Raw genomic sequence first — 27450 nt, 5'->3', positions numbered from 1 at the left:
GTGTTGCCTGTTGGACCTGTTTGTCTTCCTCTAACCTTTGCTACAGTTCTTCTTGAATGTTCTGATCTAGCATGGCTGTGTGTGGTGAAGGTAGAGGGGGAGCTCAGGGCACAGCCGAGGGCCCATTGAAAACCCCAGGAAACCGGGAATCACAGCCGACCTGGACCCGTCTCGGATCCATGGGCGTACTCTTGTCAGCTCACACCTGGAGGGTTTGCATTCTTGCAGAAGTGTGAGGTCCTCACAGTACAGCTTCTTCAAGGGGATGGGAGACTGCCCAGAAGCTTTGATAGGGACAGAGAATGCTGAGCCCACCCCAGCTACTGAAAGGAGGGCTCTGGCTGCCTGGAAACCTGGGGTCTGAACTCCCCCATGATCCCGTGTTCGCTACCGTTTGAGAGCACTGCCTGAGCCCCCATGGGCCCAACAGGCACCTGCGGCCTCACAGTGAGCAGAGTACCATGAGCAGGGCCTTGTGGATGCAGAGGGGTGCGGGGCACCAGGTCCCTGCCCTCAGTGAGCTTGCAGTCTCATTGGGAAGCTGAGGGACAATACAAGGTACCACCAGGCAGCAGAGGAAGAAGATTCCAGGACATCATGCAGTGGGTGGTGCACAGCAAAGCACAGGAAATGTGTGAACCAAAGCAGTCCAGTGATGCGGTTTGGGGGGGCTTTCACGTTCACCATTTAGCTGAATCACAGAGAAGGACAGGAATCCGTCCAAGGTCACACTGCTGGGGCGCTGCCAAATCTGAAGTCACACCCAGGTGTGACAAACAGCAGCCAAGGTGAACTTGGTCCCAGGAGAAATGGTTGCGGGGCTCTGGGGGCTGGGAGGTGTCTTCAGGACCCGAGGAAGGGATTTGGCTGGCCAGGGGGATGTCAAGAGGGCTAAGCATTGGCAAGTGGGGAGTGGCAGGCAATGGAAAGAGGGGAGTGGGAGCTGAGTGGAGGGGAGGTCGGTCTGCGTGCTCACCTCTGCTGGACTCGGGAGGTTCGAGAATACCCTTGCCCACAGGAGGTTTCTCTCTGGCAGAAGAGACAAGACACCATGCTGTGGTCTGACCGCAGCACGGGCTCTGTTCTGCTGCTTGCAACTTTTGAACAACCTGCCGAGCCTGGAGGTGTGTATTCTGGTTATGAGAATGAACAGGGTTACTCAAAACTACCATTTTCCAAAACCATCAGTGTGCGAACATGTGGAAAGCAGTTGAATATACTTGTCTGAGACCGGACTTGGCATAATTAACTTCAATGATGAAAAAAACCTCCAAACCTCTGGCTTCCCTTTGTGCTGCCTCCAGGGTCACTAGGAGAGCCGTGGGCAGCAGGCAGGCGCATGCCCATCCATGCTTTGCCCGTGTGACAGTGCTGCCTTCTGCCTGTGGGGCCTTCTGTCTGTCTGTCTCCCCTACTATGGGCACCGACTAGCAAATAAAGATGACCATTGAAGCCTTTGTTGGCACAGAAATGCTGAGAAAGTGATCCCTAAGCCAATGACAGCCACAGTGATGGCAGTAAATCACCCCCAGAGCGGTTGATAAATTGCCACTTTCTGCTTCGTAACCCGAAGAGTAAACACCCCCCCGCCCCCCCCCCCACACACACACAGGGAGGCAGCCTCCACCCTGCACTGGATGACATTTACTCACTTTATGCATCCTGGGTTTTGCTGGCTATCCTACCTCAGTTCCTGTGGCAGAGACACTTGAGTCTGAGCCACTAATTATCACCAGTGACGTTTCCTTCCCAAACAGGAAGTATCAGTCAGAAGTGCTCTCTCGCAGTGCACTCTGCAACCGAGCATCAGCCACCACTCCCGGTCCGGGAGCTGGTCCCTGTGGCCAGGAGCTGGAGCGTAGGCTGAGGGGGCAGCAGCCCAGCTGTCTGAGCCCAGCGGGTCCCCCGCCTTTGAGGGTCAGCTTGAGGCCTGACTTCAAAGACAAAGTCAGGCTGCCCACACATCAGAGGAGGATCCGAGCAAGAAGCAGTGGCCGGGATCACAGTGGGGCTGGCAAGGGACCTCATGCTTCAAACACTGGCATTGGCCTGATGTCGCAGCAGCCCCGCCATTGGTAAGTCTGGTTAGGGCACACAGATCCACGGCGGCATGGGTGGTGTGTGGGCTTCCTCCTTCCGTGCTACCAACCCCAGGCCTGCCTCCGTGTGTGCCCCAGCATCCCGGGGAGTCCGAAGAACCAGAGCTTCGTGGCCTCAGGGCAGGCACCCCTTATTTGGAACTGGCAGCAAAGGGCGCAGTGTGATGGAGCTCTTGCCAAAGGAAAGTGGGAAATGTTGTCATCTGTACATTAAGTCAGGAACCTTTTTCAAAGTAGAGGGTTTAAGGATTTATCACACATGGTGCCTTTGGTTAGTGAGAGCAATGGTTTTGTGGGTTCTGGTGTATTTAAAAAAAAAAAAGATGTTAATGTTTATAATGCAGGTCCGTGGAAGGCTAGCCCATTGGGAATTAATAAATTTTACTTCTTGGTCACCATTTCTGGGTTGGTTTAGCTCAGAACTGCTGCTATAAGTAATCAAACTGGATTTTTCTAGAATGATTAAAAAATCTAGATGTTTGTAAAAAGTCCTATAAATTATTCATTCACTTCTGTTTTGCAAAGTGACATAATGATAAACCTCTCTTTGCTGTCACACTAAGCTGGCACATATGTATACTCGTGTGTGGACCGGCTTGTGTGTGTTGTTGGTGTGTGTGTGCCCGAGCTTTTTGTATTCTCTTTTGTAGGAATTCTCAGCCTTTCTTTTAAAGATATAATGATTTTTTTATGATGTCTAAATAACGATTCCAGGCAGTATTACAAGAAATATAACAGTAAAATGTTTGTAAGAGTCCATCAGAAAGGAAGAAATGCCCACAGAGAAAATAGAAACGCACCAATTAAGATGTGTGTGGCTCTAACCTAGCTTTTAAACCTGGCGTCCTCTATCCTGTCCCCCCTCAGGTCAGCTGTGAGGGATCGGAGGGGGTGCCTGGACTCAGGTGGAAATTTCTTACCACCTTGCCCGGAGAGAGAGGGAGGGCCTGGGACCTGTGCTGCCATTGTTTGGAATCTAGGATAGAGGGCGGCCCCGGATTTGCAGAAACAGCTGAGAATGAGAGGCTGGAAAGTCTGAGTTTGGGCAGCTCAGCAGGGCAGAGGGAGAGCTGGGCGGAAGTGAGCAGACCACCCCAGAGCCCCATGCAGACCAGGTGACTGGCTCTTACTCATACCCACAGCAATAAGCTGCCCACCCTCACTACCCTGGAGGCGGCTGGAATGCTGGACCTGGATGGGACTAGGGTGAGAGCCAACTTTGGGACCTTACGGGAATCCTCACTGGACCTGTTTTCTTGTCCATAAAGTGGAAGTAATCATAAGCCTGAGCGTGCAAGTCCACGGTCAGGATCTTTCCACAGTGTGAGCCTGGCCACGCCTCCCAGTGACTGCTCTTCGTTTGGCTCCTGATGATTGCAGATGTGCCCTGTGCCAGGCCCTGGCTCGGTGGTGTGATGTGACTGCTCAGCTGCCCCTGTAGGGGTGAGTGGACCTCGCAGCCCTGGGGAGGCCCAGAATTTCTACATGATGTGGCTTTAGGGGCAGTCATGTGGAGGGAAGGGGGAACTAGGAGACTTCCCTTCAGCTGCTTCTCTTTGCATAGCAAGCAGCCAGCTTTTTACTTAGATTGTTTATTTCACATTCATACGATGAGAAAGGTTTTACAGAAGCTGTTATTCATTTTACCTGGCTGGGAAATGTGAATTATTTATATCAAAGGGGATTAGTTTTAATGTCAACATTAGCAGCACATGGGGCGGGGTGGTGGTGAGAGGGTCAGGGACCTCCCCACCGTCCACCCCTTGGACCTCTCATGGACAGGGCCCACCTTTGTTCGCTGGTCCTGTCCTGGTACCTGTGCTGCAGAGAGCCAAGAGGACCAGAGGAGGGATTGATTCTGTCTGGAAGAGGAGGTACTGTGAGGGCTTCACAGAAAAGGTAGCCTTTCTGCTGGACCTCATTTGGGGGGGAAGGGCCTTTCTAGGCAAACAGATAGAATCCGTGACTGGGGCAGAAACAAAGCATGTGGTCTGAGTCAGGTGGCCACAGCTGGGCCTCACCTGCCTCTGGACACCCTCCCAGCCTCCTGGAGCCCGGGCAGACCATTTTGAATGGTTGTCCGCTACCCTCCCCATATCCACTCCGCCCCGGGCTCAGGAGCGCACGGGCCCTAGACCCATTGACCCAGCGTCCCTGAAGCCCTCTTCTGGGCACCCACATACCAGGCTGTACCCCAATAGGCCTCACATCTGATGCTTGATTTTCCACTTTGGCCAGGGCTGCATGAGTCTATTTGTGTTTTTCTGTTTATTTTCAACATTTAAACTCCTCTGTGCATAAGTCTTCTGCGTGATTAAGTTTAGCAAGTAGTGAAATGCCTGGCCAGGTCTAACAACATGATCAGGCTGTGGAAGGGACTAGAGAGTCCTGGTAGTATTTAATCACCACTGGGTACAGGAGGGCCCCTAAGGTTCCATGGAGAACAGCCAGGACTCCTAAGTATGCTCTGCCCTTAGGCATAGAAACTAGCAGGTAGGTTACTCAAGCCTCAAACATTAATCGATTGGGTACCTAGTCGGTGCCAGGCCCCAGGCTAGGTGCTAGACACCTAGAAATGAGTATGAAGAAGCCCCTATGGACAGAAAAGCAAATCAGCATGTGCAGTCAATGGTAACATGCCAAATGCAAAGTGAGGCCCAGAATGCGAGATCCCCTCTGTTTTAAGGGTCTAAGCAGAAATCAGGAGGCCTCCCAGGGCTGCCTGGACCAGCCTTTGAGCTCTCAGGGATTCTTGTAAAAGTCAGAGATCTGCATGGAGCCAGCCCCTGGTGGGTAGGTAGGTGGGTGGGTGGGAAGTAATTGCACGATCCTACCCACACAAGCATTTGGAGAGTGGAGGCTGACTTTCAGTGTCCCTGGGAGCCCAAAGGGTCCAGGGGGGCCTCTCAGAAGCCTCTTTGAAAAAGTGGCCCATCAACTGGGCAAAGCCGGGGAAGCATGCATCCCCAAGCAGGCCCAGGAACCGGGCCAGTGAGGCAGGCCGAGTTCCTTGGCAAAAGCCCCTGGAGCTGCCCTCGTTTGTCTTGGCTGCTTCTGCTGCTTTCCCTGCCCCCAAACCTCCTTCTGCCTAGGAATAAGGGGGCTCTGATCCCTTATGCTGCAAACCTACACCATGGCTAGGGGAGGGGGTCAGGGGCAGCCACAGCCCACAAGACCCATCTGGCCCAGGGCTTCACAGCTCTAGGTGTCTCTAGAAAGCAAGAAGCCACCCAAGCCCAGACGCTGAGACTACAGATTCAGCGGCTGCCACCTGATAGCCTCCAGCCTGGCTGGATTAACCAGGCCATAGGGAGCTGGCTGCTCCCACATGCCAGCACCCTGAGCTCACTGGGCAGAGATAAGCCACTCTCTGGCTCCCACAGCACCTGGCAGGCCCTCACATGAGCACTTAGCTCCTTACTGTAGGGTGTAGCTGGCCTTTCTCCAAAGAGCCCCAAGAGGATAGATCATCTTCTGGGTAGTTGCCAGAATGCCTACCGGGTACATAGTAGGTATTCAAGGAATAACAAATGAGGAAACTTTTCAGACTAGGATTGGTAGGACCAGCTATTGCATAACGCGGTACAGAGTGTGCACTGCACAACTTCAGGGCTTGCTGTTCACGTGGATTACAGCGTGAATGGTCCCCTCTGGGGTTGTGCAGCGGAAGGACCCTAAGGGCTTGAGCATCTTCCCTACTTCAAGCCGCTGGCCTTGGTGCTGACCACGGAGACTTCCCCTTCCACCTCCTCCCCGGCACTGACCACCATCCTGCCGCTGTGCTGGCAGCGAGTGGTAATGAACTGGCCCAGTGAACACTTCTTCCTGGCCTCGCTGTCAGACTGTGGTAGCAGAAGAGCCCCAGATGCAGAGTCAGGTCATATGAATCCTTGGCCATCCAGGAAACTCGGTCCTCTTGGAAGATGTTCCAAGTCAGGGTGTTGGGGACTCCTGAATCCCCAGGATCTGTGTGGAGACAGCCCAGTACTACCCTTCTCTTTTCCCTTGGCCTGCAGCGGGCCTGGTGACCCATGTGAGGGAAGGGGGAGGGGCCATGAGAGCACCTCCTGGGGAGTTTGCCTCACAGGCTCAGGGAGCAACAGCACCATGGCCTCGACCCCCTTCTCACCGGAAGGACCCAGCTCTGGGCTGCCAAGAGGTATTCAGAGATGGGGCACATTCATCTGACTCCCGAGGCTGAGAGGAGCAGAGGGAGAGAGCATGGATACCAGAGGTCCCAGAGGGCGGGGAGGACTTAGGGAAGAGGCAGGCGAAGAGCTGGGCCTGACTGTAAAAACCCAGGAAAGTCACATCTGGAGTTGTTCGTCCCTCGCACAGCACCTTTTGCGAGCATCTCCTGCAGTGGTTTTCAAAGTGTGGTCCTGGTTGCAGCAGCATCAGAAATTCTGGGGCTAGAGCCCAACAGTATGTTTTAACAAACCCTCCAGATGACCCCAGGGAGGCTCAGGTTTGACCTGATATGCGTCTGGTGCCAGGCTAAGTGCTGAGCTTACAAAAAATTTAGGTCTATTCCCACACCTGAGGAACTTAGAGTCTGGGTAGAAGACAGACAGGAGAGAAAGCAATGCTGTCAGTGGGAAAGGGGCTGCTCGTAGGGCTGTGGAAGCAGGGAGGCAGCTGGTGTGAGTTATCCAGGAGCTGGGGGTCCTGGTGAGGAAGGGTGGCCTGGGGACACCAGTGACATGAGGATTATCCTTTGCAGGGAGCCGGATGTTAGGACTAAGAGTCCATAGAGAGCTCAGAGGGCTCACTGTGCAGTCCCAAACCACCCTGGTGCCCCACTCCTGACCACCAGCCTCACCCTACTATCTCCTCATCCCCATTCCACCGCCCCCCCTCCTCACTCCCCGAGCCCCACAGAGCCACAGGTTCTCCTTGCAATTGCCTTGTGGGAAATGTGTGCATTCCTCCAGGCCATTATCTCAGAGCACATTTTTAGAAAATTTTAGACTAAATTTCTCCATTCAGCAGAGTTCTCTGCTGTACCATGTATTGATTTAGGTGCATCTATTTCTGCTTTACACAGACAGAAGGTTTTTAAAAGTCCTAGACAGAGAGGAACAAAATGAAAAGGGAGTGAACTTAACAGGCTCAGATCGGGGCACTTTGCTGATCCTATATAATCCTTACTACATCTCATTTAAGTAGATAACATTACTCTGCAGTACAGATAAGGAAACCGAGGCTCAGAGAGGTCAAGTGACTTGCTGAGGCCACCCCACTAATAAGGCGTAGGGCTGAAATCTAACCCCAGCTGTCTCCAAGCAAGCCTGTGTTCTCACTGGCCTACCTTGCAGTTTACCAAACCTCAATAAATTTGGAATATCCAGATGTCTTCGAGCTCATGTTCTGATGGCTGCACTCAGGAGCCAGCCTAGCCTGGCCAGACAAGCTCCCAATGACCATGATGGCTCTCACGGGCTGATCCTCTGCCTAATTAAGGAGGGGATGGGTTTGGTTGGGAAAGTGAAACAAATCAGACCTAATGTTAGCAGATTAGCAGCTATGTGCTGGTTTCCAGCTGCATGTCCTTACATAAACCCTCTACCACTTGGGAGAGTATTGGATGATGCTTCCTTACCCCCTCTCATTGGAACACCTCTGCCTTGTTCATTGACCTGCCCTGGGCGCTGGAAGGGTGGGCCTCATACCCCAGCACCTTCCTTGCATTCTGTGCACCAAGGCCCTTGGCTGTCTGCTTGGGCTGGAGTGCAGGGCAGGAGCTGCATGAGCAAAAGCTGCAGAGTCCATGCAGAAGCTAAGAGGAGGACTAACCTCTAGTACCGTCTCCCCTTTAACAGTTGTTAATCTTGTTGACTACACACTACACACTTTTCTAGAGGTCGTGTGGCTTAGAAACTCAGATATATGGGAAACAGCTAGAGAATAATTTAGAGCCACCAATGTTGATGTCACAGGTTCCATGCTTTAAGCTCATGAGGAGGCCTTGGACTCTCACCCAAAGCAAGTTTACTCTTCGTTCACACATCAGGCGGTGCTGTCTCAATTTCTTTTTTTTTCTTTTCTTCAAAATTTTATTTATTTATTCATGAGAGACCCACAGAGAGAGGCAGAGACACAGGCAGAGGGAGAAGCAGGCTCCATGCGAGGAGCCTGACGTGGGACTCGATCCAGGATCCCGGGATCACGCCCTGAGCTGGAGGCAGACACTCAACCGCTGAGCCACTCAGGCATCCCACAATTTCTTTTTTTTTTTTCTTTAATAGCAACTTTATTGAGCTGTAATTCACATACCATACAACGCCCTCATTTAAAGTATACAACCCAGTGGTCTTTAGTATATTCATGGAGTTGTGTGGCCATCACCACGATCCATTTTAGAATAGTGTCCTCACCTCAGAAAAGAACCCTGTACCAATGAGCACTTTCCATTTCCCCTGCCCTCACCACCACGCCATCCCCCTTCTTGGCAACCACTAATCTACTTTCTGTTTTTGTAGACTTGCCTATTGCAGGCATTTCAGAAAAAAATGGAGTCACACAACATGTGGCCTTTTGTGACTGGCTTCTTTCATTTAACGTAGTGGTTCCAAGATTCATGGTGCTGTGGCCCCGTAGGGGCACTTCCTTGCTCTTTGTTGCTGAACGATGCTGCATCGTATGGAGAGAGTACATTTGGTTTGCCCATTCACCAGTTGGTGGACATTGGGTGGTTTCTACATTTGGGGTATTATGAGTAATGCTACGAGAAATGTTGCTGTACACATTTTTGTGTGGACAATGTGTTTTCAGTTCTTCCAGGTGTATTCCTAGGAGTGGGATCGCTACGTCATATAGAAACTAAACTCCCTGTTCAACATTTTGAGGAACTTCCAGACTCTTTCCCAGTGGGTATATATTTTATATCATTGTTACGTCAACGGTGGATGTGGGTTCCAGCGTCTACATCCTCACCGATACTTACTCTGTCTGCCTTTTTGGATTAAGCCATCCAAGTGACTGTAAAATTGCATGTCATGATTTTAATTTGTTTCCCCCGAGGGGTTAATGACGTGGAGCATCTTTGTGTGTTCTTCATGATGACTTGTGTATTTTCTGTAGAGAAATGTCGACTCAGCTCCTTTGCTCATGTTTATATAGGTTATTTGTCTTTTTAATACTGAGTTGTGAGAGTTTTAATACTGAGCAAAGAGTTCTTTATATACCTGGGAGCAAAGCCCCTTATCAGATAAATGATTTGCAAAATTTATCTCCCATTCTGTGGGCTTTGCGCTTTCTCAGTGGTGTGTGGCCTGCATTTCTTGTCCACAGCAGGACCTGGGCGGGCTTTGAGAGGCAAGCAGGCAGAGAGAGAGAGAGCTGTGATAAATGTTCTCACAATGAGGGAGGATTTAAACCTATAAACTTATAAAAACAAGGGCAAGACCCAAGGACATCCCCTCTTGCAGTTTGGGGTGATGCTGGGGTTTTCAGTGAGGATCTGACGGCTTCTCTTGAAACATGCACTGCATTTTGGAAGGATTTTTGGTCCCTAAGAATAAACAGAGTAAGTTTTGAAGCTGAAGATCCAGGATGTTTGCCTGTGGTCGGAAATATCCATGAAACCTCTATGCTGTGCCCAGCCTGGGGCTGGGTTTCAGGGTTACAGCCATGCAACAGAACATGGCAGTCTCTACCTTGCCAAAGCTGACAGGAGGGTAGAGAAGCTCACTGAGCACAGGAGCCACCAGGCAAGGACTCTCAGAGAAGTCCCCAACCACCGAGCAAGGCTCCAGGCACATGTGGCCCCCAACTGTCTCATGAGGGAAGCTGGGCAGATACTGGTCCCTTTGGGCTCAGGTCTCCAGGATGGGTATGGACCTCCCAGGGATTGTAAAGGATCATTCCCTGGGGCCAGGAAGAAAACTTAGAGCTTCTATAAATTTTAGCTTTATCCTTTAACATTTATCTACGTTGATGTTTATGTTAATAGACGATTTATTCTGTGTGTAACATTATACAGCACAAATTACAACATTTGAAATAAATTTAACTTATAAATAAAAATAGCAGTAATAGGAATGTGTCCCCGCCCCAACTTAATTTTATCGACTAGATAAAACTTCAAGTTAGAAGATAAAGATAACTATGGGCCACTTGCGGCTAAGAGCTTTGCCGTATAGCCTTCTCTCCATCCCCAGGGCCAGGCAGGGCCAGAAATATTAGGGCAAGTCAGCCTCTGCATGGGAAGGGGGTGGAAGCCACCCCTCCTCCATCCAGCTGCAATGTGCCACAGCCCCCCCCCCCCACACACACACACTTATGATTCTACTCTGACCCCTTCATAGACATCAACTGCCCTAGCCACTTGAGTCTGAGGGTTGGTGGCCGGCTGCCCTCACAGAAGAGGCTGTAAAGCCATCTGTGTCACGACTGGCCACCATTAGTGGCCTGCCTGAAGGCGAGTAGCAGCAGGCAGGAGTGGACAGGCCGGCCAGTGGGCCCCACATGGCTCCCAGCCACGAACACAGCCCGTGTCATGACCTTGCTGGGAAGTGGGAGGGCCCAGACAAGCCTGGGCAAACACCCAGAGAGGACCAGGACCTGTGGTTTGTGCCAGTTCCTGCCCCACTAGCCTCAGTGCTGTTTTGTCCGCAGCTTGGTCCCAGGGTGGGGGGCAGGTGGGCAGGTCTGTGTGTGGCCTGCGGGGCCCAGCCTGCCACTCGGACTCCAGCTGTAATTTGATCCACACCCTCCTCCACCCTCCAGGTCTGTAAATAGAACAACCCAAACAACCAGGAGCCAGGGCCCAGCCTGGATCAGTCACTGTCTCACCTTTAGGCCATGTGGACAGGCAACAGGGGCTCCTGGGCCCCCCAGGGCCTCTAGAACTTGTGCCACCTGTCCTCCCTTCTCTGGCCTTCATGCCAGCAGCAGACCTTGTGCTGGGCCCTGGGAGGGCAGAATTTTGAGAGGCGACCCTGGCCCATGAAGCACCCAGAGAACGGTTTCATACACTTGTGCACCGATACACAGAGGCACAGGCATCCGTCAGAAAACCTGGCTCTGAGCTCCTGCACGTAGGACCTCATTTCCTCCTCAGAGCAACCCTTGTGGGAAAGTACTAGTGTCCCCATTTTAAGGAAGGGGACTGGGGCTCCCGGGTGGCTCAGCCCGTTTAGCATCTGCTTTTAGCTCAGGTCATGATCCTGGGGTACTGGGATTGAGCCCCGCATCGGGCTCCCTGCTCAGCAGGGAGTCTGCTTCTCCCTCTCCGTCTCCCTCTGTACCCTCTCCTTTTCTCAAGTAAATACAGTTTTTAAAAATATATATATATATAAAGGAGGGAGCCTGAGGCATGCCCAGTAAGTGACGCAGGGCCCTGATTTGACCCCAGCACCCCCTCTTGGCCTGGTGGCTCTGTCCCTGCCATCAAAACTGTAGAAGAAGGAGCTGCCCCTGGGATGGGGGTCTCACAAGGTGGCATTATAACCTAGCATTTTCCTGTCCCAGGACCCAATCTTGATGGCAAGAAGCACTTCAGGGTGCTTTGTGCTTAATTTCCATTTGGCCTATGGCTGAAAGCAGTCCCCTGGGTGTGGGACCATTAACACACTGGGAGGCCGGGGATCCCTGGGTGGCTCAGCGGTTTAGTGCCTGCCTTTGGCCCAGGGCGCGATCCTGGAGTCCCGGGATCGAGTCCCACATCTGGCTCCCTGCATGGAGCCTGCTTCTCCCTCTGCCTGTGTCTCTGCCTCTCTCTCTCTCTATGTCTATAATAAATAAATAAATCTTTAAAAAAAAAAGATTTCATTTATTTATTCATGAGAGACAGAGAGAAAGAGACACAGGCAGAGGGAGAAGCAGGCTCCATGCAGGGAGCCAGATGTGGGACTCGATCCCGGGACTCCAGGATCGCGCCCTGGGCCAAAGGCAGGCGCCAAACTGCTGAGCCACCCAGGAATCCCCAATAAATGAAATCTTAAAAAAAAAAAAAAAACCCACACTGGGAGGCTGCTGGGGCTGCAGGGGCTCGCAGGTGATTTGGTACAGCGGCCGGATTAGAGAAGCCACCCAGAGAGGCTCAGCGACGCTCCTGTGTCCCACAGCCAGTTGCAGGCCCAGCCCAGGTCCCCTCAGTCGCTGCCTGCGGCTCCCTGAAAGGAAGCCAGTACTGAGTCAGGTTCTGAGCAAAGAGCCTCTTGGGAGCCAGCCCCAAATAAGTCCTCCCCTGCCTCCACCTTGGGATGCTCAGTCTGGGGTTGAAGGTGGACAAGATTCAAAGTCTAGGTGTCACTGACTCCCTCCCTATGGCTCAGTTGGTGGGGGCATCTATAAGAGCCAGCTGATGCCATATGTGCCACAAAGCCTTCCCTTGTGTCTGTTCCTGGGCTCCATCCCCTGGTGCTCTGTGTCCAGTTATGGGTGGACATGTCCTATCTAAGGTGTCCCCAGCATGTTACATGCAAACATACACACGATTGTAAACCATCCAGGAGTGGGGGCCACGTCTTTCTCATCTTTATTCTCTTAGCACCTGGCAGTTACTGCAGTGATGGGAGGAAGGGAGGAGAGAGCAAAGGAGAGGCTTCTGGCCAGGAGGGACCCTCCAAATTGCTAACAGACATGGAGAAGGTGGTCTGATGGCTTCCGTGTCTCCCTATAAATGCAAGACTCACCCTAGGGTTGGTGTCTCCAGGTAGCTGATGCAGTTATCCAGAAAGGCCCCTGTGTATCTGTCCCAGCCTTGACTGACCACAGGGATACTGGGGTCCCCGTGGGGGGAGTTTATATTCATATCAGCCCAAATGCACCATGGAGGCCTGGCAGCCCCAGGCCACCAGCACAGCCCCTGTCCTGACTCTCCCCATTTTCCCAGGGCTAAAGAGGGTTGGCAGGGGCTTCTGCATCTTCCCTTTGCCTTGTCCCTGCCACTGGTAAAGTGCTGGCACCGGTTATTTGCTTAGGATTGACTGACACCTGCCGAGTGCCGAGCTGCTCTAAGTGCTTTATATATAGAGAGAGAGAGACTTATTCCTATAATCTCCCCTTAAGGAAGGTGCTATGATCGTCTCCCTTTTTATAGCTGGGGAGACTGAGGCACCACAGCCACAGCTAGCAAGTAGTAGTCAGAATTAGAAACCAGGCCAAGTTGGGTGCCCAGGGCAGCCTTCCGTGGATGCACAACTCCAGGTCTGTACTCTAGGGATCATCCGGAGCCCCACTTCCATCTACAAAGGCTAGTGCATCACCATTTGGAAAAATATCCTTGTCCTCAAAACCAGGCAGAAAACGCTCTCCCATTTTGCAGGGAGGGACTGTTGCCATCAGAGCATTCCGTTGAGTCCCACATGAGCAGGATGGGGGTCCTGGGTGCAACACGTGTCCCCTGACTCTTGGAATGGATGGTCAGGCATCCTCTTCTACCCTGATTCCTTCTTCTCAGCTGCAGGGTCCTGGCTCTGCCACTCACCGGGGAATCTCTGGGCAGGTCTTCTGTCTGGCCAGTAAGACTGTTGGTGAAGCTCAGCTGCTGAGGCTGACAGACCTGTACCCCATTCTACTTTCCCCATGACCCTCTGTGCCACCTGGAGCAAGGTCCTCAACCTCTGTGAGCTCAGTTTCCTCCCCTTTAAGTTGGAGATAATAATGGGATCTACATCGTGGGGTCCCATGAGGCCTAAATGACTGTCCCTTGTGGAAAGGCTTTAGAGCAGTGTCCAGTACATGGCGGGCATGTTGCTGCCTTGTCCAATGTCCAGGTCACAGTTTTCAAAACCTTTTAAGATTGTATCATATGTCATCTTAGAGCTGAGCTCATGACCTGCGTTTACAAGGGTGGAAGCTGGGGACCCAGAGAGGCACAGGGGCTTTTCCAAGGACACAACTGGTCTGTGACAGAGCTGGGGAACAGCCTCCTGCTCCCCTGGTCCCCCTTGCATTAGACCCTGAACCCACCATACACACATACACACACACATACACACAGCTCTCACCTGAGAGGCTGCTGTGGAAAGTGGGAAGAGGGGGTGAGAAGCCATTCCTACTGCTCCATTGATTGTAGCAGTGGTTCTTACCCCTTCTCCGCTGAGTATATCCATAAGATGGTGATTCTGTTTCCTTTGGGTACATACCCAGAAGATGGATTGCTGGATCATGAGGTATTTCTATTTTTAATATTTTGAGGAGTCTTCATGCTGTTTTCTATAATAGCTGCACCAATTTATATTCCCAATAGGAGTCCTCTTTTCTCCACATCCTCTCCAACACTTATTATCTTTTGACTTTTTGATAATAGTCATCGTAACAGGTTTGAGAAGATATATCACTGTAGCTTAGATTTACATTTCCCTAATGATTAGTGATGTTGAGCATCTTTTCATATACTTGTTGGCCATTTGTATGTCGTCTTTGGAGAAATGTTTATTCAGATCCTTTGCCCATTTTTTAATGGAATTATTTATTTTGGGGGGATTGTCTTGTTTTGTTTACTATTGAGTTGTATGAGTTAGGGAGTTCTTTACATATTTTGGAAATTAATCCTTTATTGGATAGATGGTTTACAGCTATTTTATTCCATTCAATAGGTTGCCTTTTCATTTTGTTTATTGTATCCTTTACTGTTCAAAACCTTTTTTTTTTTTTAAGATTGTATTTATTTATTCATGAGAGACACACAGAGAGAGGCAGAGACACAGGGAGAAGCAGGCTCCACACAGGGAGCCCAACATGGGGACTCAGTCCCGGGTCTCCAGGATCACAGCCCTGGGCTGAAGGCGGCGCTAAACCACTGAGCCACCAGGGCTGCCCTGTTCAAAACCTTTTTAGTTTGATGTAGTCCACTTACTTGTTTTTACTTTTGTTGCCTGAGCATTTGGTGTAAAATCAAAAAACAAACAAAAAAGTCATTGCCTAGACCCATAACAAGGAGCTTTTCCCCATGTTTTCTTCTAGGAGTTATACAGTTTCAGGTTTTACATCCTTTTTGAGTAAGTCCTTAATCCATTTCAGTTTGGTTTTTGTACATGGTGTGAGATAAGGGTCCAGTTTCACTCTTTTGCATGAGTATATCCAGTTTTCCCAGCACCATTTATTGAAGAGACTGTCCTTTCCCTATTGAGTATTCTTGGCACTCCCATTGAAGATTAGTTGATCTTATATGCATGGGTTTGTTTCTGGACTATTTCATTCTATTGGCCTATTTTTATGCCAATACTGTACTGTTTTGATTACTGTAGCTCTATAATATAATTTGAAATCAGGAAGTGTGATTCCTCCAGCTTTGTTCTTCTGCTCAAGATTGCTTTAGCTCTTTGGGGTCTTCTGCAGTTTGATACAAATCTTAGGATTATTTTTCTATATCTGTACAAAATGCCATTGGAATTTTGTTAGAGATTGTTTTTAAATCTATAGATCATTTTGGGTACTATGGATATCTTAACATTAATTCTTTCAATCCATGAATATGGGATATCTTTGTATTATTTGTGAATTAAGTACTTGAATTTCTTTCATTGGTGTTTTATAGTTCTCAGTATACAGCTCTTTGACCTTTTTAGCTAAATTTATTCGTAAATATTTTATTCTTTTCAATGGTACTGTAAATGGGATTGTCTTAATTTCTTTTTCGGATAGTTCATCTTCAGTGCTTAGAAACACAACTGATTTTTGTATGTTGGTTTTGTATCTTGCAACTTTACTGAATTAGTTTCTTAGTTTTAACAGATGTGGTTTGGGGTTTTTTTGGTGGGGTCTTAGAGTTTTCTATATGTGAGATCATATCATCTGCAAACATAAATTTTACATTTTCCTTTTTAGTGTGTATGCCTTTTCTTCCTTTTTCTTGTGTAACAGCTCTGGCTAAGACGACTTGTACTATGTTGAATAGAAGTGGCAAGAGGGACATCCTTGTCTTGTTCCTGATCCTAGAAGAAAAGCTTTCCACTTCTCACCATTGAGTATGATGTTAGGTGTGGGGTTGCCATATATGATCTTTACTGTGTGGAGTATATTCCTTCAATATCAATATTTTTGAGTTTTTATCATGAAAGTCTGTTTAATTTTGTCAAATGCTTTTTTTTCATGGGTTGATATGATCACATGATTTTCATCCCTCATTCTGTTGATGTGCATCTCTTTTATTTATTGGTTTGTGTATGTTGAACCATCTTTGCATCCCAGGAATGAATCTCACTTGATCATGGTATAGAATCTTTTTAATGTGCTGTTGAATTTAGTTTGGTAGTAGTTTGTCAAAGATTTTTTTCATCTGTGTTCATTAGGGATATTAGCCTGTAATTTTCTTTTCTTGTCCTTATCTGGCTTTGGTATCAGGGTAACACTAACCTCATAAAATGAGGCTGAAAGTGTTCCCTTCCTTTGATTTTTTGGAACAGTTTGGAGAGAGGCTAGCATTAAATCTTGAAATGTTTGGTGGAAGATTTCTTATTACTGATTCAGTCACCTTACTCATTATTGGCTTGTTCAGATTTTCTATTTCTTCATGATTCAGTCTTGGTAGATTTTAAGTTCCTAGGAATTTATCCATTTTCTCTGGGTTGTCCAATTTGTTGCCATATAATTATTCATAGCTGTCTCTTATTATCTTTAGTATTTCTATGGTATTTTATCTTTCATTTTTTATTTGGAGTCTGTTTTTTCTTAGTCTAGCTAAAGTTTTGTCAATTTTGTTTGTCTTTAAAAAAAAACAGGTCTTAGTTTCATTGATCTTTTATATTGTTTATTTAGCCTCTATTTCATTTGTTTCTATACTGATATATGTTATTTCCTTCCTTCTGCTAGAACTTTGACTTGTTCTGTTTCTAGTTGAGGTGTAAAGGTATGTTGTTTGAGATTTATCCTTTTTTATAAGGTAGGCATTAAGCTATAAACATCCCTCTTAGAGCTGCTTTTCCTACATCCCATAAGTTTTGGTATGTTGAGTTTTCCATTTCTACTTCCTTTCTAAGATTTTTTATTTTTTGGTTTTCCCTTTTGATTTCTTCTTTGGCTCATTGGTTGTCCAAGAGTGTGTTACTTTTTTGCGTATTGAGTTTAATAAGTTCTTTTTGGATTTTGTATACTAACTCTTTATCAGATATGTCATTTGCAAATGTCTTCTCCCATTCCGTAGGCTGCCTTTTAGTTTTGTTGACTATTTCCTTTGCTGTGCAGAAGCCTTTTATCTTGATGAAATCCCGGTAGTTCATTTTTGCTTCTGTTTCCCTTGCCTTTAGAGATATGTCTAAGAAGTTGCTCCAGCTGAGGTTCAGAGAGGTTGCTACGTGCGTTCTCCTCTAGGGTTTTGATGGATTCCTATCTCACATTTAGGTCTTTCATCCATGTTGAATTCATTTTTGTGTATGGTGTGAGGAAATGGTCCAGTTTCATTTTTCTGCATGCATTGTCCAGTGACCCCAAAGCCATTTGTTGAAGAGACTGTCTTTTTTCCATTGAATATTCTTTCCTGCTTTGTCAAAGATTAGTTAACCATTGAGTTGTGGGCCCACTTCTGGGTTTTCCATTCTGTTCCATTGAACTATGTGTCTGTTTTAGGAGCCAGAATGTATTATGCTAAGCAAAATAAGTTAGTCAGAGAAAGATAAATACCAAGCCATTTCACACATATATAGAATTTAAGAAACAAAACAGATGAACACATGGGAGGGGGGGGAAGGGGAAAAAAGAGAGAGAGAGGAAAACAAACCATAAGAGACTCGACTCTTAAAGATAACCAATAAACTGACGGTTGCTGGAGAAACGTGGGTGGGGGATGAACTAGATGGGTGATGGGTATTAAGGAGGGCACTTGTCATAATGAGCACTGGGTGTTGTACGTAAGTGATGAATCACTGAATTCTACTCCTGAAACCAATATTGCACTTTATGATGACTCACTAGAATTTAAATAAAAATTTGAGAAGAAAAAAATGTATTACTTAATTTCCACATATCTGTGAATTTTCCCGTATTCTAGTTCTATGCCATTATGGTCAGAAAAGATACTTTATATAATTTCAATCTTAAATTTGTAAGGCTTATTTTATGACTTAACATACGATCTATCCTGGAGGATGTTCTGTGGATGCGTGAGGAGAACCTGTATTCTGCTGCCGTTGGATCGGATGTTCTGTGCCTGTTAGGTTTGTTTGGTCTAAAGTATAGTTCAAGTCCAGTGTTTTTGTGCTGATCTTCTGTCTGGATGATCCATCCATTTTTGAGAGCTGGGCAGAGAAGTCCCCTATGTTACTGTGTTGCCATCTCTCTCTTCACATCTGTTAATGTTTGGTTTATATATTTATTATATATTTATCCTGTCTACCATAATTTTTAAAAAAGATTTTATTTATTTATTCATGAGAGACACAGAGAGAGGCAGAGACACAGGCAGAGGAAGAAGCAGGCTCCATGCAGGGAGCCCAATACGGGACTCGATCCTGGGACTCCAGGATCGCGCCCCGGGCCAAAGGCAGGCGCTAAACCGCTGAGCCACCCAGGGTTCCCTCTACCATAATTTTAAGTGAGTGATAAGTGTAAATAGCATTTGAAGAACTGTTTCACAATTAAACTTGTGATATGATCAGCACTGACTACCAGTACTATTGTGTCGACTACCAGTACTTTTATGGTCTTCTGCTTACATTCATACTTGAAGGAAATGGCAAATTTCAGTTCAAAGCTACTAACAAGGCCAGCAGAATTTTTTCCATCCAAGTTCACTCTGAACTCCTGGCCTAAGCCCAGGTTTTCTACCATGTTTGCTCCTATGTTAGGCTCAGTAAAGGAGATCCCAGGGCACCCACCCAATCTCAGGGTCCTACTCACTGTCATGTCCCACTCCAACCCTACCCTCATAGAATAGGGCATCAGTGTTCCTTCATTCACTCAGCAAACATTGAACACCAGTGGTGTTCTAGGCCCTGTGACAAATGGTGAGACCCAAAGTCAAATAAGATGAGGTCCCTGTGGGGTGCCTGGGTGGTCAGTCGGTTAAGCATCTGCCTTCAGCTCAGGTCAGGGATCCTGGGATTGAGCACTGTGTTGGGCTCCCTGCTCAGCAGGGAGTCTGCTTCTCTCTCTTCCTCTGCCCCTCTCCTCACTCATGCTCTCTCTCTCTTTCTCTCTCTCAAATAAATAAATAAAATATTTAAAAAAAAAAAAAAAGTCCTTGCCTTCAAGCAGCTCATCGTCTACTAAAGGAAGAGTACAGAAGTACCTTCCCCAAACGCACAAGGTGACCAAGCACAAGCACACATCACCCTTCCTGGTAACCAAATAACACCCAATGGTGAGAAGGTCAGAGTAACTGCTGGCAGTACCACCATCCATCTATGACATACACCTTTGACAAGAAGTATGGTACCGCATAGCACTCATCATGAAGGTTCCATACACTTCTTTCTAGCACTTTTGCAAATTTGTCCCAAGGACATAATTCAGGACAAAGGACAGAGAGTGGAGGGCAGAGGTCCTTCTCCCTCTTCCTGGGGTGCTAGGTCTCACTCAGCTTAGCCCCCCCGTGCTGGCACATGCCAACACTCATGGCGGTCTGTTGGGTGGCTGTTTGGCCACCATGTGGTTACAGTGGACTAGAAAGAGGAAGGTGTTATGAAGGACAGTCTGGGAGCTCTCCAATGATCAAGTTCCTGTTTTCTTTCCAGCCATTCAGATGTCAGGAGAGATGGACAAGCCGCTGATCAGCCGCCGGCTGGTGGACAGTGATGGGAGCCTCGCCGAGGCCCCCAGCGAGGCCCCCAAAGTCGGCGTCCTGGGCAGCGGGGACTTTGCCCGCTCCCTGGTCACACGCTTGCTGGGCTCTGGCTTTAGTGTGGTTGTGGGGAGCCGCAACCCCAAACGCACAGCCGGGCTGTTCCCCTCAGCTGCACAAGTGACCTTCCAGGCGGAGGCAGTGGACTCCCCTGATGTCATCTTTGTGGCCATGTTCCGGGAACATTACTCCTCCCTGTGCGGTCTCAGTGACCAGCTAGCTGGCAAGATCCTCGTGGACGTGAGCAACCCCACGGAGCAGGAGCATCTTTGTCGCCGCGAGTCCAACGCCGAGTACCTGGCTTCACTCTTCCCCACCTGCACTGTGGTCAAGGCCTTCAATGTCATCTCCGCCTGGACCCTGCAGTCCGGCCCTAGGGATGGGAACAGGCAGGTGGGTACCGGGGTGTTGGTGAGGGTGACCAGCAGCCGTCAAAACAGTAAGTGGAAATGGCTAACTTTTGTTGCGGGCCCTCGGTGTGCCAGGTTCGTCTCACGTCACTGCCGAGTTCCATTTCACAGAGTGGGAAACTGAGGCTCCCCGACGTTACCCACCTGACTCACACCAAGTCCCACAGTCTGTGTCATAGGACTCCCGTGTGTGGACGGGCAGGGACCAGTGTGTGAGGGCCGGTGGCAGAGCTGACTTCCAGGTCAGCTTTTCATATTGTCAGGTACAGGGAGTGGGGAGGACATCCCAGGCCATGGGGACAACCTGCACAGGTACAGAGGTGAGAAATGATGCTCCTGGACCTCAATCTCCTCACCTGAGAAATGGGGATGTACCCACCTGTGGACTTGAGGCAAGGCTGAAGGACTGTGTGCTTAAAGCCTAGCACGTAGTAGGTGCCCCGTCAGTGTTGGTGGACCAGACTGACCATAGCAGCGGGGGAGAGGCCACAGTGTCCAGAGATCTGAGGACACTAATATGCCTGCGTGGAGCTCATGGTGGGAAGCAGCGGGCTGGGAGGCTGGGGCTGGCTTCTGTGTTGGCTGAGGGCCATAGGAGGCCGAGGGACACCATCGCAGAGGACACTTGTGGCCTGAGGGATGGAACTGCACCACTGCATGTTCTGGGCCATATGCAAAGCCCAATTACTGAGTGACCCCCAGAGCAGACCACCATTCTCAAAGCATCTATTCTTGGGGCTCCTGGGACCTGCCTAGGTGGGCTCATTGTTTGTGGTTGCCTATGGCAATGAACTGGACAAAACACTCCCTGTCGGGTCCTCTCTTTGCATCACGGGCATGCTGGACCAGGGCCTGGGAGGCTGTAGCCGGCTGAGGGGAGAGCCTGGCCTGGGAGTCAGAGCCACCTTCTGCTCTGGGGTTCTCTGGCCTCAGCTTCCTCCACTGCTTGGTGAGGGGTTTGGCCTAGCCACTGTCTGAGTCCCTGCCCACCCCTGTGGCCTGTGACCCCATCTGCTTCCCCCTACCTCCCCCCAGGTGCCCATCTGCAGTGACCATCCGGAAGCCAAGCGGGCCGTCTCAGAGATGGTACAGGCCATGGGCTTCATGCCCATGGACATGGGGTCCCTGGTCTCGGCCCGGGAGGTGGAGGCCATGCCCCTGCGCCTCCTCCCAGGCTGGAAGGTGCCTGCTCTCCTGGCCCTGGGGCTCTTCATCTTCTTTTACGTCTACAACTTCATCCGGGACGTCTTGCAGCCCTATGTGCGCGATGGCAAGAGCAAGTTCTACAAGCTCCCCGTGTCCGTGGTCAACACGACGCTGCCGTGCGTGGCCTACGTGCTGCTGTCGCTGGTGTACCTGCCCGGGGTGCTGGCAGCCGCCCTGCAGCTGCACCGCGGCACCAAGTACCGCCGCTTCCCCGACTGGCTGGACCACTGGCTGCAGCACCGCAAGCAGATAGGCCTGCTCAGCTTCTTCTGCGCCGCCCTGCACGCGCTCTACAGCTTCTGTCTGCCCCTGGGCCGTGTGAGCCGCTACGAGGTGGTCAACCTCGCCATCAAACAGGTACGGCCTGTGGGTGCCGCCCACCAGCTGCTCTCCGGGCGCCCGGGCCCGCCGCCATCCCGGATGCTGAGCACCAGTGACCCAGACGGGGAGATGCGACACGTGGGCACGGCCCGGGGTGGGAGCGGGGGCAGGGGGGCAAACCAAGCCAGCTGCGAGGTCCTGAGGGCTGAGGAGAAAAGCCAAGCAGCTCCTTGTGGTGGAATATGTTTTTTTGTTTTTTGGAGTTTTTTTAAGTTTTGTTTTTTTTTGAGAGAGACAGAGACAGAGACAGCATGAAAGAGAGAGAGAGAGAGAGAGAGCACAAGCAGGGGGAGGGGCAGAGGGAGAAGCAGGCTTCCCGCTGAGCAGGGAGCCCAATGTGAGGCTGGATCACAGGACCCCAGGATCATGACCCATGCCAAAGGCAGACGTCCAACCAACGGAGCCACCCAGGTGCCCCTGGAGTATGGTCAGGGCAGGCCTGGCTGAGGGGGTGATGGGTGGGCAGAGGCGGAAAAAGGTGAGAATGGCCTGTGGCAGCCAGCCCAGGGAGCGGCAAGGGCAGAGGCTCTGAGGCACATTCCAGGAGCCTCCAGGACCCCAGCGAGGGGTGGTGGACCAGGCCTGAGATGTTGAAACCAGGCCAGAGAGGCCCTGAAGGCAGGGGAAGGGCTTTGGCTTTAGACTCTGAGTGAAACAGGGAGCCAGTGAAGGGTTTCAAGGAGGGGAGATGCTGTGCCTGCCCCTTCAGCTGGCTCGCTCTGGCTGCTGCGTGGAGAACAGGCAGGAGGGGTCAAAGGCACGTACTGGGACGGGTTCCAGCACAGGAACTCAAGACGAGAGGCCACAGGGGCCTGGAGTGAGGTGGGAGCCGCAGGGGTCAAGAGAGTATTGAAGGCATGTTTTGAAGCCAGAGGACACAGAATTTTGAAATAGAGGGTATGCCGGGTGGTCAAGGATGACAGAAGCAGTCGCCCTCAGCCAAGGTGGGGAAGGCCCCAGAAGCAAGGTATTTTGGCAGGGGTCTGGGAGGAGGCGTTAATTATTCATTCGTCTGGGAAACCCATGTGGTGCTCTTTTGCTACCAGGCTTCCTGGGCAATGGAGGGCCTACAGGCCAAGCCAGGTAGCAGCATAGGCAGAACAGCAGGCACCCGTACCCACAGAAAAGGGCTCCCCGATGCTCCCTTCTGGTTTACAAAGTTCACAGGGTCTGATCCTGATGCCCAGGCTCAGGTCTATAAGCAACGCTGCCTGTCTTTTCCCCCCACATGCTTCATCCTACCTCCCGTCCCCAGGCAGGTACATGGGTCCTTTCCCCTGCAGGACAAGTCAGCCAAGAGTTTGGCCCAGGTGCCAGTGAGCCCCTCATTCCAGCCCAGGTGGCCTCTGCAGTTTCTGTTCTTGCTCGGGAGGCTGGGCCCTCCCCAGGTGTACCCACCATGCAGCCATCCCCTCAGAAGCCAGGCCACCTCCCACAGCAGGACCTGGAGGCAAGGCTGGGCCGCTTCTAGGGAACCACGAACCAGGGCCCCTGCTTCCCTGCTGGCAGCTTCTCAAATGCCCTCGTCCTTCCCTCCCCACAGACACCTGGCATATTGTGTCTGTGGGCTTAGGCTTTTCTGAGAGAAAGGAAGAACCCCAGACTTCAGGCGGAGGAGCAAGACGCCCACTGGAAATGAGAAGAAGGGAAAAATAATAGGCACAAACCCTTAAAAAGAACATGCTGTGTGCCAGGTACCATTCTAAGTGCTTCACATACTCCCCGTGAATCCATCTCACACTTATTCCTCTAAGGCACGTGCTATACTACCCTCATTTTAAAGATGAGAAAATGGAGGCACAGAGAGGTGAAGTAACTTGACCAAAGTCACACAGCCAGTGAGTGGCTGAGCTGGGAGTCTGATCCCGCCATTCTACTCCAGATCCATGCTCCTATCCTCATCGCTTTCTATAGGGAAAATGAATCCAAAGTAACAGCTGAGTACAGGATCCCAGGACCCAGGTCATTCCTTCACTGAGCACCTGCTCTCTCAGTCTTGGGGCCCCAGAACGGAATAAGACAGTCTCATCTCCTGCTATAGCTGGTGTTGGGGTGGGAGTAGGGGTGGCGTGGAGGCCTGAAGGCCAGAGCCCTAAACTCTTATCCTCCACCATTCCTGATTAGAACAAGACCTTGACCTTGGACAAGTCCCAGCCCCCGGTTTGCCCTGAAGGCTCTCATGCAGAGCAAGGCCTCTCCCACTGCTAATGTTTCTGACGCTCTTTGATGATATTTTCCTACTTCTAAAATGAGCCAGCCTGCTCAGCAGGAGGCTCTGCGTGGCTCCTCAAGGACTGGCACAATGTTTGCTGCCCAGAAGGTGGCAGATCTGGGTGGCAGGTGTTTTACACAGTGGGTGGAGAAGAAGGTAATGCCTCCTCCCCTCCCCAGAGCACAAGGCAAGCCCCTGCACCCTCCCTTCCCTCATCCACCCTCTCCTCGCCATCCTCTGAATTCTCCACCCTGCCAAGGCTCTGCTTGATATTATGTTAACCCAGTTTCGCCACGATGCAAAATACTAGAGTGAGGAGGGGCTGGTGCAAGGTAATTTTGCCGAGTTCCTAAGCCCTTTGGGGCTGCAGGCTCCCCCACCCCCACCCCATGGAGGTTGCCAGGCAACCATCACTCCCATAGGACAGGATCACTTGGAGACCGTGAAGGCTTCTCATGCAAAAGGGGCTTTAACTTGTCCTGCAGAGTTCTGGAGGGTAGAGCCAGGGCTGAAGAAGTCTGTCGGGGAAGAGTGGTTAGAGAGAGGTGGGAGGGGGTGAGGGAGGCTAACACAGGGCAGGCCAGGTGAGGCCAACCCTACAGTGGTGTCTCCTACACCTGCAGGTGTTGGAGTAGATGCTGGATAGTCTGGGGGTCAGCCACGCCCTCGGGCCCCAGACTGGGTGGCAGAGGCGTTCCTCATTCAGCGCTGTAACATCAGGCTCCTGCCTGATGTGTGACTTTTCCAGCCTGCCCTTAGGCTGTCCTCCTGGGGCCTCCAGGCAGGCAGGCAGGTGCCCACCACCCTAGCTGGCCTGCTGGGCCTTAGGGAGAAGGGACAGCACAGTTCCCCTCAATCCCGAGTCCACAGATTTGGACAGAGCTGCATCCCAGCCACAGAGGGAGTCTCTGAGACCGTGTGTATTGCCAGTAGTTATCACCTACAATAACTAATATTTGTACAGCGCTTTCTGATTTGCTTGTGTGGCTGCCCAGAAATGCATCTCAAGATCAAAATCAAAGATCGAAATCAAAGAAAATGTTTAACCCACACCCTGTTTTCTTCTTCCCCTTGCCTCAACCCTCGCCCAGGCTGTTGGAGAGTCTAAAATTTGCATCTTACCCTGTCCCTGCTGAAGAGCGCCCAGTGATCCCCCACTGTCCTCAGGGTAATGGCAGACCCTTCCCGGAGCAGCTGCACTCTCTCCCCACTGCTCCTGTGATGCTCAAGTCCCATGTTGTCCTCTGAGTGGCCACAGCTCATTCCTCCTGGCCTGGACTCCCCACCCTGGGACACCCTGTCTAATATACTTGTATTTCTCTTTTTTTAATTTATTTTTACAGATTTTATTTATTTATTCATGAGAGACGCACAGAGAGAGGCAGAGACAAAGGCAGAGGGAGAAGCAGGCTCCATGCAGGGAGCCCGATGTGGGACTCGATCCCGGGACTCCAGGATCATGCCCTAAGCCGAAGGCAGACGCTCAACCGCAGAAGCACCCAGGGGTCCCTGTAATTCTCTTTTAAAACCCTATCTCTGTGGGTCACCTGGGTGGCTTAGTCAGCTAAGCGTCTGCCTTCAGCTCAGGTCATGATCCCAGTGTCCTGGGATCAAGCCTGCTTCGGGCTCCCTGCTCTGCGTGGGGAATCTCCTTCTTCCTTTCCCTCTGCCCCTTCCTCTGCTTGTGCATGCGCTCTGTCAAATAAATAAATAAAATCCTAAAAAACAAAAACCAAAAAAGCCCCTGCCTCTAAGCTCTCCTGCCTATCTCGCCCATTCCCCATACCCACCTCTGTAATCTGTTGTATTTTGTCCATGCTTCTGTGACGTTTATTGGGCATCACGTTGTAATCACTCCTTGACGGGCCTGTCTTCTGCCCCCACTCAGTTCCATGACGGGTTCTTCCACCCCTTGAGGTCCATGGTTCCGGACACAGATTCCCAGTGCGTGTCCGTGGAGCGGCTGTTAAGTTGGCCAACATGAAGCCAGGGGCAGGCATCTCCTAGGAGGAGTACATGTAGAGCTTAGGGCAAGAACTAGTCCAGCTTCCTAGCTGCCATTAAAAGCAACAGTGCCAACCATTTATTGTGCTAATCACCTACTGTGTGCCAGTCACATGCGACTTGTTTCACAAACATCCTTTTTCCCTCTGGGGTAACACAGCCAGGGAAGGGTCTTGGCCCTCTTAGCCAGGGAAGGGACTGCCCAGGGTCTCCTGACTGCCCCCTAGTGGCAGCATCAGCAGGAGCCCCGCCCTGAGCCTGAAGCCAGTCTCTACTACACAAGGCTGCCCCTCATCTGGGTGTCAGCCCCACCCTCTGAACACTCTTGGGACAAGGACAGGGGCCAATGATACAGCCTCACTGGTCCTCCTGCCCCTGGGTTCTTCACCGTGGCCGGCCAACCCCAGAGAACGGAAATCCTACGCGTGAATGCCACTATTCCGGCTCCTGTTCTCTTGGTGGCCACCTGGGTTAGCTGTGAACTTGGGAGAATTACCAGGGGAGTGAAGAGCTGTCGCATCGACATTCCAGGTAGCCGTGTGTGACGCAGGTCCCTGGGGAGCCCTGAGTACAGCACAGTGGTCCGGTCAGTGGGTTAAGAATCCCACGGGCTACTGCAGGCGCCGGGCTGCAGATCCTCACCTGGGTCCGCGCCACCCATTGCTCCCCTGCCCACCTCACCCCGCCGCTTCCCAGAGTCATTGCAGAGTGGAAATATTGGAGGAAAAAAACAAGACATTTTGCAAGCAAGTATGGTATGTGTGTGTAATCATCCAGACTCTGACTTGTGACATTAACTGCCTGGTCTTACCGAAACACGGAGAGGAATGACTAATGAAGTCTATCTGAAGAACAAACAATTTGCAGTGAGATGACTTACTTAGTGGCAGTTGTCAACACGGCGAAGGTGTGAGTAAGACTTGGAGCCGCGTTACGCAGAAGACCCCTCCACCCTCTGCAGGGCTGTGTTGGTCACAGCCTTCCGGCTAATGCGGACACATGCTTGGTACACAGGCCCAGTCATGCGACCTGAGACGTTACCTCTTCCAGCCCGCAGTGGGGAAACAGAGGCCCAGGGCCGGAGCTGCCCAGAGTCACATACACCCTACAGCCAGAATGAGAACTCAAGTCCCCAGGCTCCTCGTCCTTTTGTGGCTTAAGGACAGCGACGTGAGCCACCTGCCCTAAAAAAGAACTGGGGGGTCGTGTTTCTCAAATTGGAGGAATAGCACCCAGTGGATGGCATTTTCTCAGTTTCTTTAAACTTTGTCTCATCAGCTTTTCAACAATTTTGCTCAGCCCACTAGATTCATTTTTAATAGTGGAGCTGGTAACTGGGCCTGGGTTATTTTTTTTTAAGATTTTATTTATTTATTCATGAGAGACAGAGAGAGGCAGAGACATAGAGGA

The 27450-nt window shown here is 50.5% G+C and overlaps 1 protein-coding gene across 5 annotated transcripts in view; it reads left to right on the top strand.

Annotated features, from left to right (window-relative positions):
• STEAP3 (STEAP3 metalloreductase) overlaps window positions 1-27450 on the top strand; it is a 49570-nt gene that overhangs the window by 9853 nt on the left and 12267 nt on the right. For 2 of the 5 annotated variants that reach the window (XM_041739502.1, XM_041739504.1), the window contains exons 2-3: window positions 19721-20220; window positions 21273-21800. In XM_041739502.1, the coding sequence (XP_041595436.1) occupies window positions 19721-20220; window positions 21273-21800 (1028 nt within the window). Of the gene's footprint in view, window positions 1-913; window positions 1125-1757; window positions 2076-2129; window positions 3543-19720; window positions 20221-21272; window positions 21801-27450 lie in introns of those variants that run through there. The other 3 variants (XM_041739505.1, XM_041739503.1, XM_041739506.1) reach the window with 3 other exon arrangements.

Source organism: Vulpes lagopus, chromosome 24 (genome assembly GCF_018345385.1).
Source record: "Vulpes lagopus strain Blue_001 chromosome 24, ASM1834538v1, whole genome shotgun sequence".
Lineage (NCBI taxonomy): Eukaryota > Metazoa > Chordata > Mammalia > Carnivora > Canidae > Vulpes > Vulpes lagopus.
The sequence above is the reverse complement of the archived record's forward strand: the minus strand, read 5'-3'. Positions and strand labels throughout refer to the sequence as shown.